At 44.8% G+C, this 12,499-nt stretch overlaps 1 protein-coding gene across 11 annotated transcripts in view; it reads right to left on the bottom strand.

Annotated features, from left to right (window-relative positions):
- MAP4K4 (mitogen-activated protein kinase kinase kinase kinase 4) overlaps positions 1-12,499 on the bottom strand; it is a 513,631-nt gene that overhangs the window by 237,659 nt on the left and 263,473 nt on the right. For all 11 annotated transcript variants that reach the window (XM_069204415.1, XM_069204417.1, XM_069204419.1 and 8 more), the window contains exon 4: positions 9,877-10,002. In XM_069204415.1, the coding sequence (XP_069060516.1) occupies positions 9,877-10,002 (126 nt within the window). The remainder of the gene's footprint in view (positions 1-9,876; positions 10,003-12,499) is intronic.

The following is a 12,499-nucleotide window of genomic DNA, read 5'->3' as shown; positions in this document are numbered from 1 at the left end:
TTTCTTTATCAGTTTATCTCTCCCCGAACAGAATAAAGTGTTTATCAAGCAAAATGACGGCTTTCTGGCAAAATGCAATTTAAAAGCAAGCATGCTGATTAACCAGATAATTTAATTAACTAAACAGAATGCCATTTATCAGCCATCATGTCACAGGGCAGGAGCGGTTTTAAAGGCCACTAAGTCACATGCTTCTCCCGGTGATTTACTGTCGGCAGAATTTGCACACAGGATTCTTTCATCTGCTGGGAGCACAAGGGAGGCTGCCCTGCAACCAACACATTTCTCTGCAGCTCCGTGAACACCGACACCAAACTGGAACAAGCACACGCTTTGTCATGAGAGTTCAAAGGCATTCCGGAAGAGCCGGCCTCCTGACAAAGGAACATGAATGTAGCCCCCTCGACCACACAAGACACAGGCGCAGAGGACAAGCACCGCCACGCCAAGCGCCACGGGGCTCAGGTTATGCAGCGCTGTAAGAAAATGTCTAAATAGAAACCGAATGTCATTGTTGTTGAGGTGGCAACAGCAATGTTTTTCGTGAGTGCTGCCCAAACTCAATCCGCAATCTTGAATCACTGCCCTAGAATTAATCTACCTGAGAAATCTTTGCAAAAAGAAATTATTGCCACAGATCATGATCATGGTTAATGTCGTGGCAAACATCCTCGTTTTTGGCCAATCCCGGCTTTCCCTCGGGTGAACTCTGCAGCCTAAGTCTACTGGAGGAGCCCTAAGTGTTTGCTGTGCCGCTAAGGGCTCCTGACGAGGGTGAGGGAGAGAAACCAAAGCGACCTCTCCCCAAATCGAGTGAGTGGGGATAGTGCCCTCTCGTATCACCAGATTATGAGGTCACTAACAGCGATGGAAGCAACTGTATATTTGAGGGGCGACGGCCATTCAAAGGCCCGCTCACTCCCCCCTTTCTTGCCGGGAAGCGACGTGAATGGCGCGCGCTAGACGAGCACAGGTGGTGTGTGCATCACGTGAGTGCTTTACCACAAAGGTGGATCGATGAGTGTGCACGGCTGCACAAAAGGCTATTTACTCGCAGGCTGTGTTTTGCCTCTAGGGGACATGACAGCCTTCTTCTAAGTACAAGACACCCCTTCCTAACACCAGTCTTAACTAGTGCGCGAGTTGGGGGTGGGTTTGTCAGGACTCACCGTTGTTAGAGCAGGCTTCCTCTGATACAGTACAATCCCCTGGGCGCGGACTTCAATGAATCCCAAATAACACTTCAACCCAGAGGTTTTCAAACTTTTTAATGCCGCTCTGCCACAGGTGAACAAAAAAAAAAATTCATCTGATCCCCCTCAAAAAATTTCACAATTATTCTAATAGGCAATGTTTAAATATGTCTAGGCTTATTTAAACACTGCAGTTAAGTTCGGTTACCTTTGTATAAATGCAATAAACTTTTCTGCTTAAAACAAAGCACTGTTATATGCATAATGCTTCTTTTGGTCAGAGCCTGGTGCCCCCCACGCCCCCAAGGCCCTCCTCCTCCCCCCTGGGATCACTTGTGGCCCCACTAGAGGGCGCCCGTACAGCCGTTTGAAGAACCCCGCCTTAACCAAACCAAATTAGTCTGACCTTGTGCAATCTGTTTGGGGAGTCTGTGAGTCGCATGGACACAGGCAGAAGATGCACCTCCCTGATTGGGACAGAGCAGTCCTTAAGCTGGCCAGGGATTCGTGAAAGGGCCTGCAAGTGGGGACAAATAGCAGCACCTGGTGTCAAGACCTTTTAACACATTCTGGCATCCTGAAGATCCTGCACACCAGTCCTTCGCAGTACCCAAGACAGGAACAGACCTTTACCGGTGGTTGCTCTCCATTAGGAACCAAGACAGGATTTGTGAATTCCTTGATGTTGTGATTTCAAATCAAATCAAATCAAAAACATTTATAAAGCGCGCTACTCACCCGTGAGGGTCTCAAGGCGCTAGGGGGAGGGGGTTACTGCTGCTCAAAGAGCCAGGTCTTGAGTTGCCTCCGGAATGCGAGGTGGTCCTGAGGTTGGTGGGGAGGGAATTCCATGTCTTGGCCGCCAGGTAGGAGAAGGATTTCCCACCTGCCGTGGTGCGGCGGATGCGAGGGACGGCGGCGAGAGCAAGGTTGGCGGAGCGAAGTTGACGGGTGGGCGTGTAGAAACTGTGGCGACGGCTGAGGTATTCGGGTCCCTTGTTGTGGAGGGCTTTGTGTGCGTGGGTGAGGAGCCGGAAGGTGATCCTTTTGTTAATGGGAAGCCAGTGCAGGTGTCTCAGGTGGGCGGAGATGTGGCTGTTGCGGGGTATGTCGAGGACAAGGCAGGCGGCGGCGTTTTGTATTCGCTGCAGACGTTTCTGGAGTTTAGCGGTGGTTCCTGCGTATAGGGTGTTACCGTAGTCCAGGCGGCTCGTGACGAGGGCGTGTGTCACAGTCTTTCTGGTGTTGGCGGGGATCCAACGGAAGATCTTTCGGAGCATGCGGAGGGTGAGGAAGCAGGAAGATGATACGGCGTTGACTTGTTTTGTCATGGTGAGAAGTGGGTCCAGGATGAATCAGAGGTTGCGCTCGTGGTCTGAAGGGGTCGGTGCGGTGCCCAGGGCCGTGGGCCACCAGGAGTCGTCCCAGGCAGACGGGGTGTTTCCGAGGATGAGGACTTCCGTTTTGTCGGAGTTCAGTTTCAGACGGCTGAGTTTCATCGATTCTGCGACGTCTTTCATTCCATCTTGCAGGTTGGTCTTGGTGCTGGTGGGGTCCTTGGTGAGGGAAAGTATCAGCTGAGTGTCGTCGGCGTAGGAGGTGATGTTGATGTTGTGTTTGCGTACGATGTCGGCGAGGGGGCTCATGTAGACATTGAAGAGAGTCGGGCTGAGCGAGGAGCCTTGTGGGACGCCGCAGATGATCTCGGTGGGGTCTGAGCGGAACGGTGGGAGGTAGACTCTTTGGGAGTGGTTGGAGAGGAAAGAGGTGATCCAGTCCAGGGCCTGTCCTCGGATACCGGTGGAGCGGAGGCGGGATATTAGGGTTCGGTGGCAGACGGTGTCGAAGGCAGCCGAGAGGTCGAGGAGGATGAGGGCGACTGTTTCTCCGTTGTCCATCAGAGTTCTGATGTCGTCTGTGACTGAGAGGAGGGCGGTTTCTGTGCTGTGATTGGCTCGGAATCCGGACTGAGAGGGGTCGAGTAGGTTGTTGTCTTCAAGGAAGTTGGTAAGTTGCTTGTTGACGGTCTTCTCTATGACTTTGGCAGGGAAGGGGAGGAGCGAGATGGGGCGGAAGTTCTTCAGGTCGCTGGGGTCCGCTGAAGGTTTCTTCAGTAGGGCGTTGACTTCTGCGTGTTTCCAGCTCTAGGGGAAGGTGGCGGAAGTAAACGAGCTGTTGATAATGGTCTGGAGATGCGGGGCGATGATGTCGTCGGCTTTGTTGAAGATGAAGTGTGGGCAGAGGTTCGAGGGGGCACCGGAGTGGATGGAGTTCATGGCAGCTTTGGTCTCTTCCGTGCTGATGTGAGTCCAGGCGTTGAGGGTGATGGCTGGGGTTGTAGGTTCTGTGGTGGTTGGCTGGGTCTGGTGTCCGAAGCTGTCGTGTAGGTCTGTGATCTTACGATGGAAGAAGGTGGCGAGGGAGTTACAGAGGTCTTGTGAGGGCGTGATGGCGTTGGCGTTGGCATTAGGATTGGAGAGCTCTTTGACAATGTTGAAGAGTTCTTTGCTGTTGTGAGTGTTCTTGTCCAGTCTGTCTGTGAAGGAAGTTATTTTGGTGGTGCGGATCAGTTGGTGGTGTTCGCGGGTGGCGTTTGAGGGCAGACATGTTTTCTGCGGTGTGGTCCTTGCGCCAGGCTTTCTTGAGGGTGCAGCAGGTTTTTTTCGATTCCTTGAGGGTGTCTGTGAACCAAAGAGGTTTCCTGCTGTTGGTCTGTCTTGGGCGGCGTCTGAGGGGTGCGAGGTTGTCCGCGCAGTTGGTGATCCAATGCGTGAGGCTGAGGGCTGCATCGTTGGGGTCGGTGGAGAAGGTGGGTTGGTTGTCGCGGAGTGGAGAGAAGCTGTTCCGTGGGGATTTTGTTCCAATGTCTGCGAGGGATGGGTTGTGTGCGTAGGTGGAGAGTCTCGCGTCGGAAGGTGAAGTGGACACATCTGTGGTCGGTCCAGTGTATTTGTGGAAGCTGATAAGCCATACTTCCCCGCAAGGAGAAGAGCTGCAAGTGAGACTTTATTTAAGATCCTGAGGAAAAGAGCATTTACTGGGTTCTATCTTGGGTGGGTAGTGTAGTTCACTAGTGCTCCAGGAAAAGCAATACTGCTGCACTCCAGGAGGCAATTAACTCTACAGGAGCAGTGAACTACATTTTTACTGTGGCAAGCGCTAGTGGTTAAAGGAACACAGATACAATACCGTACAGTAAATATTGTTTAATAAGATTAAGTCCAACTAGAGTTATATCTTTAAGCAATGAAAAACAATAAAGAAAATCAGACAGTGCCATCATATTCTGAAGCCATAATATAACCCTAAAGATATTTACAGAGTTGGGGTTCCCAAGACTCGCTACTGACTGATTGGAAGGGACCCTTGTTTGGAAGTGCATTTTATTTGCTGTCTTTAAACTGAAAACTCAGCAACTTCAAGCTCAGTGAGATACCAAGTGTTGAACTCCTGGCTAAATACAATTGAACTAAAGGGCAAAACACATCATACCAAAGGTTGGTAAACTGGACTTCTTTCACATGTTATCCTTCACCCGTTGGCTCATACGATCAGTAAAGATCAGAGAGTGTTCACCAAACATAAGCTTTACAGTCCACTTTACGAAATAAAGAGGCAAATATGTACACACTATAAACACCACAAAATATTCACGTCCATAACTCGGTCCCAGACAGTGCTAGACACTTCTGGTTTTCAATGTGAATCATAATTCTAAATGTTCTTTTTATTTACCTTTTGCTTAAAGTCATTCTTTGAAAATCTATTATTAGCTGAACATGGTGCTTGCATTTTAATTACTGTAATGTTTTATCCTCTGTTCCAAATGCTACAGTAGGCCTTCAGTGCTTGGCTTCGCTAGCCTTGAATAATTAGGTGTCCGCAAAGGGGGTGACCTGGTTACCTAACTGAACGGAGAGGACCCAGTCCAGCTAAGAGTGTTACTAATGTCATGCTGAGCATTCTCTTGATTAAGTAACAGTGGGTAGATTGTGATTAGTGCCAAAGCACTGGTAATAGGACAGGTTTGTACATATCTACAGTAGTCAAGACATCAAAGACAAAAATCCAGTGACCTTATATAAAACACCTGATAAGCTAAGGTATAGGCTGTGATAAATTCTAAATCGAAAAAAAAAAGCACAGGGAAGAGGTCAACAGGCCTTAAACGTCAAAATGGTGACAGACATTTGATAACCATAAACAGCAGATTCCATCACATGGTCTAACAAAACCTGAAATGGTGGTAGCAGTAGTAGTGTTTATTTTATTAGTTAATAAAAACCATAAAACATGTTCCTCATAAAATCGCACAAAAAATAATTAATACAGTATCAAAGGACATGTCAGTGCAATAAACACAATAACCCCTGAAGTCCATTTACAAATATAAAACCCATAGTTAAAATCACGATAAAGCGCATGTTTACATGGTTTCCCCCCCTACTTCCTTCAGACTTATTATCCTACCATAAGGCTATTTTCGAGCATATAAAAGGTATTTGAAATCACGGTAGAATGTGGGTTAACTCCCCCAACATTATTCATATCTGCTAAGATTATGGGAGGCGCCGGACCACACATCAAGTTTTTTTTACTTGAGACCCTAAGTTCTTGGAGGGGCAGTAAGAGATAAAGGTTTCCAGAAGTTGGACCAGCCTAATGTTCCGTACTTCATTTCTTGGATTGAGTGCTTTGTTTAGGGCTTGTCCACATGTTCTAATCCCCAAATCATTAAATTATTTTTTCAAAATTTTTCTTTGAATGGCTAAAGCTGGACAAATGCAGACCATGCGCACTAGAGGTTCCACCGCAAGGTGACATAAGAGGCATTCCTGATCGGCTCTTAGACCTCATGTCAAAATGGAAGAATGAGTTACAAGCGTTTGCATTTCGCCTAGCCTTAGCCTTAGGAAGCGTTGTTTAATTTTCAGAGAATATGGAGCGGCCAACAATGGTGATTCTTTGTAAGTTTTATATGACTTAAGAAACAACAAACCATGAGACCTTTTAGCCAGTACCTCCATGTCTTCTAGCCAACTATGTAGTTTACTTGATTTATTCACTACTTTCTTGAATGCTGGACTAGACAGCGTCTGGTCCCATAATTCAGCCAGATCCAAATGCTTTAAGCTTCTATCCAAATACTCTTTATAATTACCATTTCTCCCTTTCAAGGTTAATTTCCTGCCTTACTAAGTTAGCCAACGTCCCTTTTGGGGCATGCCACATTTTATGACAGCAGTTAATAGATGCTGCAGGTCTGGCTAATGACTGCTTTACTAGCGAGCATGCCAGTCTGACCTGGGCCAGCGATGATGATCTAGGTAACTGGAAAACACGCTTGTAGGATTTTACCAAGAGTTTATCCAGGAGAGCTACCTCCACCCCCCCGCCACCCCTCATTGTTTCAGTTCGATAAGCAAGTGCTGGAAGTAATTTTGCTCTCATTATTGTTGTTAGCAGTTTAAGGGTAAGCCTGCGGATAGTCTCTGCTAGGATTCCAAATGCATGAATGAGTGCTTGCGCTTTGTTTTTTATCACTTCCCTGTGACACGCATAGTCGCCTCTTGAATCTACTGTGACCTCTAAATACCTGTAGGAGGCCACTTCCTCTATTATCTTATTCAAATACCATTTACGATGGGTAGAGGGTCTACGGTTGAGGGCAATCTTTTTTGTTTTAGACTGGTTTATTTCCAATTCATTTGTTTTTTTATACCCTCCTAGCGTATTCATCAATTTCTGCATACCTATTCTGGTGTTGCTAAGCAACATCTGGTCATCCGCATATTGCAGGTCGGATAGCTGATGACCACCAAGTGTTGGTGGATGGGCATACTGGCTATTTAGCATTGTGGAAAGGTCTGCAATATAAAAGATTGAAGAGAATTGGTGCTAAAGTGCAGCCTTGTTTTAAACCAACTGTTGTTCTGACTGCCCTTGATAGGTGTGAGCCCTCTTCAATTTTAACCTTCACCCACGTATCGGAGTAAAGTAATCTAATAGCATTTAAAAAGGTTGAGGGCAGCTGCCATTGCTGTAATTTTTGTCACAATTCACAACGAGGTACACACTTAAAAGCTGCTTTAAAGTCAACAAAGAACAAATATAATGGGGTCCCTGTTGCCTTCGCTCTATTGATACTCAGACCTAGCACCAGGAGATTCGTTACAGTGACCTGGTTCTTAATAAAACCAGTTTGATTCATGGGAAGTATGCCATTACCTACTGCCCATGACTAAATGCTACAACAAACATACAGAAATGTATTTAAGGTTCACATCTAGGAGGGCAATTCATTTGTATTTGCTTGGAGAGGCGGCTTTCCCTCCCTTATAAATGGGGTGAATTATTGAGCCCTTCCAACTTGCCAGAACAATTCCGGTTGATGAGATGTGGTTAAACATTGCAGCCAGGAAATCCGCCCATCTTTTCGTTAACTGTTTAAACAGTGCTTGTGGTAGTCCATTGGGGCCAGGCGCACAATCAGATCGTGATTTCCCAATGATCTTTGTTATCTCAGATGCTGTAATTACCAAGGTGTTCAAGTCGTCGGATTCCTGGGTATCCTTCTCCCACTGAATTGGCTCAACTCCTACAGTAGGAATTTCCCTAAAATGCGACTTCAAGTGATTAACCCAGGATTCCTCAGTTATGTTAGCACTGTGGGCTGCCTTTGGCCCTTTTTTAATAGTTAATCAATTTCCTAAAACGTTTTAAGTCGGATATTCCTGACTCATAGTGCAGTTTGGCCCATAGAGTTTCCTGCAGGAGATTTTTGAAACACCATATTTCCTTTTGTAGAAGCTTCCTTTGTGCCAGGAGGGTTTCTAATAATGTTCCAGACCAAATGAAATGAGCACACTTACAACTGTTATTCTGACACTCCTAGGAGGACGTAAAGGGAACAAATTGTGGTGTCAAATAATATAAAGGTTAAAACAGCACAGGCCGATTGGTTCTCAGATTCCAGCTATCATTAAGAATTTAAGGATAATCTACAAACTTTATCTCCAAGAGCCCACTTGTTGGTATTATTTTTTACTAGCATGGATAGAGATTGATGCTGGTATTAAAATTAAACTCAATAGTTCATGAATTGATTTAATCTTTCTAGGCTAGAGAGAACCAAAATCCATTTTCAGTAAATACAGAAGGTTTGGTCTGTCCCCTAAGCACATGCAAATCCAAGAGAAGGAAGATATCAATTCAATATCATGTATATGTACCATATGCAGTTTTCCACCACTTACATAATCCTGCACAGTTCCACTGTGGATCGTTCTATAGCAACGACTATCAAGGACAGGACGACAAACAATTCAAGATACAAGAATTCTAGCTTGGAGCACAAAGCAGGCATGATGATGTGTTGAAGCAATGTATGTAGCACCAGACCTTCAATGGGATTAAGAGAGCCTTCTAGCTTGGGTAATATGGTACAAGTTCTAGGTTCACTGCAAAGCACAGAGTTATATAAAACGGTCCCACTTTATTATATAGACCTGCAACAAAACATTTGCTCTCTTCTGCTGTGTCTGGCAGACAGAAGGGTCTTCTTTCTTCTCTGCCACGAACCCAGGAAACAAGTTGATATTAGGGAATACAACTTTTCATGGATGTCCCTATCCAAGCCTGTTGCACCTCAATTTTTTATTGTTTCCCCAGGCCATGCTGGAAGTGACCAGTGCTCTAGTCAGTGTTATTAAAACCACCCAAATATGAATGTAGGGGGTCAATGTTCAGCCAAAAGATGAGTGTTGGATTTTTAGTGGCACACAGACTGTCATGCAGCTGCATCATAGACACATCACTGATAGCTGAAGCATCACCAGAGTCAGCCACTCCCTTTGTCTTGACTGTAGCTTGCTGACCATCGGATCCAAACAAGCGATCAGATACCCCAGGGTGAGGCACGCTACACAACTCGGAAAGGAATGAGATAAAGAGCTGAGTTTAGTACAAGCTGAGCATCAGTTATGGGTGGTTAGGTGCAGAAGCAAGTACAATTTGGCACTTAAGCAGTAAAACAAACACATTAAAAACAAATTCATATTTTTGACTCTCTGACCTCTGCACTATCTGTATTGGATCAAATAATATCTGTTCCAAGAGCACAAACAGTCTGATAATCACAAGACACTCTGAGGTTTTAAGGTCTTTGTGGAAAAAAAGGACTTTTGAAACAGCGATGTCCTGCAGCATCCTGAGGGTGGTGATGGTGCAAACACCTCTACATTTGCGAATACCTTTGTAAGTCATGAGTGGGCTTTCTCATAGAGCCATTGGGGGAAGAGAAGCAAATAGTTTGCAGAGTCCTTTTGGTGTTCTGTGATAAGAGCGTGTTTAACTAGCTAATAAAGCAAGATATGAAAACATCACAACTACGTTACTGGGTCATTCACATGCTGGTTTTTAAAATCAGTTGGCTGAGCAACAATATAGGATGGGGCATTTGAATTCCAAAGCTGTACACCAATGAGTAAATACAGCATCTAGATAATATCTGTTTAATGGAGCCTTTAATGCCGATTCTTTAATCATTTGCTATGGGGAAAAAAGGAAAACCATGTGTATTCTCTCCCACATACCAGACGTGCATGCCTGCTCTTGTTAACTGAAAAGTAAAGGGGAAATATGAAGGCAAAAGGCACAGGCGTTTGTGCTAGAACCTACTTACCCAGAGTTGGTCATCGTGTCCTGGGGGACTTTTCTTGATGAAAGCGCCATAGTAAGTAGCAATGTTTCTATGATGAGAATATTTCTTCAACATATTGATTTCCAGTTTGATTTCTTCCTCTTCATCCTATGCAAGGAAACAAACACAATTATTTTGATTTACGGTGCACAAAATTGCAAGCAAGCCAAAAGGAACTACATTTTACTGACATAAATTTGCAGTGAGCTGGTCTCAGTGAAACGTAAATTCAAGGACCCTGCGAAGTAAGGACCCACAGAGACTATTTTCCAATCCAGACCATTTATATAATTTTGCGCACAGAGAATCCCCCTTAGACAAACCTGGCAGCATGCAGAGGGAGACATGAAAAAGTAGTCTGTGCTGTTCTAGCATTAAACACTAATTGCAGCATAGGAATTAAGCAAGATTTAAGATTAAGGTTTCAACTTTTTTTTTTAGATGTCATCCAAGACTAAAGTATTTATTTTTATTTGAATAGACCAAGTGTACCGCTTTGTATTCGTCCACAAAAGTAGGCCTAACAAGAAATAGTTGGAGTAGGTGTTTTGTGCAACAGCAGAGATAAGTTACAGTAATGGTTTGACTAACTGAGCGCGTATACGGGCAGGTTTTTAAATCAATTTCGTTCAACAGACAAACCAAAAAATAAGAAGGGCAGATTTTGCCCGATTTAGTTTTATGTGAATTTGTGTGCCGAACCCTCCTTGCTCCAATCACAAAGGCCCCAGCTCAATTTGTGCAGTACGGAAAAATGATTATCTGCACTAAGTGCAGCCTCTATTTTACAAAGTGCAACACAAGCATCAACACGTTACAATATAATGTAATATATATTAACTCAATGAAGAACACTTGCTGTCAGCTCCTGCAAGGATTTTTAGATCTCAAGACAAAATATTTGGGCACCTGTTCCCATTTAGTAACACGCCATTTTGAGTCACTTTTTGCAGACTTGCACATTCCATTGGACTTTGGTGTTGTGGCAACAAGGGAGCTGCATACGTTTGCCTTAGTGTAGCACCAGTCTCGCTTATATTGACATGTTTTATTCTGGTCACTCAAGCATACTTTGGTAATTTTTGACACAGTAAACAATGATTAGACATAAATGAACAAGCACCGCAAATCCAACAGGTCCTGCTTGCTTGCATTTTGAGTCCTGACTACTAGTCGTAAGCAGAGAAATGGGCAGCCTAGAACACCCCTCAGTGCATAACTAGCACTAAGTGCTGGTGCTTAAAGATTTGTTTAGAAACTTTCACTGGGCGCTACCAAAGATCGAGGTGCTGAATACCAAGGCTGCACAGTGCGGCTCTTTAATACACCAACTGGCACTATCTTGCTCTATCTCACTCCTTCAGGTGCCGCGTTATCCCGGCTTTCTCCCTTTATCGTTGTTTTCCAACTTTCTCTTCTTTCTTCCATTCTCCTTGTGTTTTTTTTCCTTTGTGCTCTGGATGAAAGTCTGATGAGGAAAAATAAGTGCCAGTCCCCAATAATAAGTGCCATGGGCCTCACCTGCAACCACTAGCTCAAATTAAGCACTGTGTCGTTGACATCCACTTAAGGTATTATGAATCATCCCGTACACAGACCGCTGAACATCTTCAAGAAGGCCAGCTGTACATATAATATTTGTAAAGCACAAGAGCTGCAGAGCTATAATCTCTGGGCCTAGAACCTGAAATGAGATTCGTGGCTGTTTACAAGAGACTGAACCAATTACGATGATAATTTACACATTTACTGCCAAAATGTGAATAAAAAAAGGCCGACTGTCAGAAATTAAAGCAAAAACGCTTGTCCAGAAGAAAAAATGAGTCTTGGAAGGGTGCCCTGCATTGCAGGTTAGGTAGCACATTTCTCAAGAAACAGTAATGGCAGCACATCAACCTAGCTTAGCTAACCACACACCCATCTGAAACTGTTAATTTCGTCAGGAATGTTCACAGATTTCCTTTCCAGAATCGAGAATTCTAAGAAACTCCTGATTAAATCTGTAAAGGGTTGCTTGTGTTATTGTTGGGGGTTTACAAAACTAGTCTGCATTTTGTGCTGCATTGTTCTTCCAACAATGACGCTATCTACTGCTCTCATCAATACTCACATTCCCTTTAAAGAAACTAACTCCTAGCGCCACAATTAAGAAGGCAGACTTTGTGGCGTCCTTGGAAGGTGATTAACAAAAATATCCATGTGCGCTTTACTACAAGAGTTAGACGAGTTTATTGTAGTATTCCACAGTAAGACTTCCCACGCTGTTAACCTGCCCTTGTCCCGGTGAGCCAGGCCTTGGTGGTGAGCTCCTGATTCACCCCTCAGTGAATCAGGCCCAGTTCCAGGAATGTATAACTGGATGGGCCAGGGGTGCGTTTGGGTGGACCAATGTGTGCCCAATTTTCAACAATTCTGGAGGTAAGCTACAAACTAGGCCCTGGTGCCACTGCCCCTGCTGCATCATTGGCAGGTAAACCCCTGTCTCCTCTTCCTCAACACACACCTCCCCCACTGCAGCTTGCCTCAGACATGAGCTAAGGTCGCCACCCGGCTGTTTTCTTTCACGGGCACGCCCAGAGTTTTGTCTCAGAGTAGAAAAGATGGG

The sequence above is a fragment of the Pleurodeles waltl genome, chromosome 8 (assembly GCF_031143425.1).
Source record: "Pleurodeles waltl isolate 20211129_DDA chromosome 8, aPleWal1.hap1.20221129, whole genome shotgun sequence".
NCBI classification, from domain to species: domain Eukaryota; kingdom Metazoa; phylum Chordata; class Amphibia; order Caudata; family Salamandridae; genus Pleurodeles; species Pleurodeles waltl.
The sequence above is the reverse complement of the archived record's forward strand: the minus strand, read 5'-3'. Positions and strand labels throughout refer to the sequence as shown.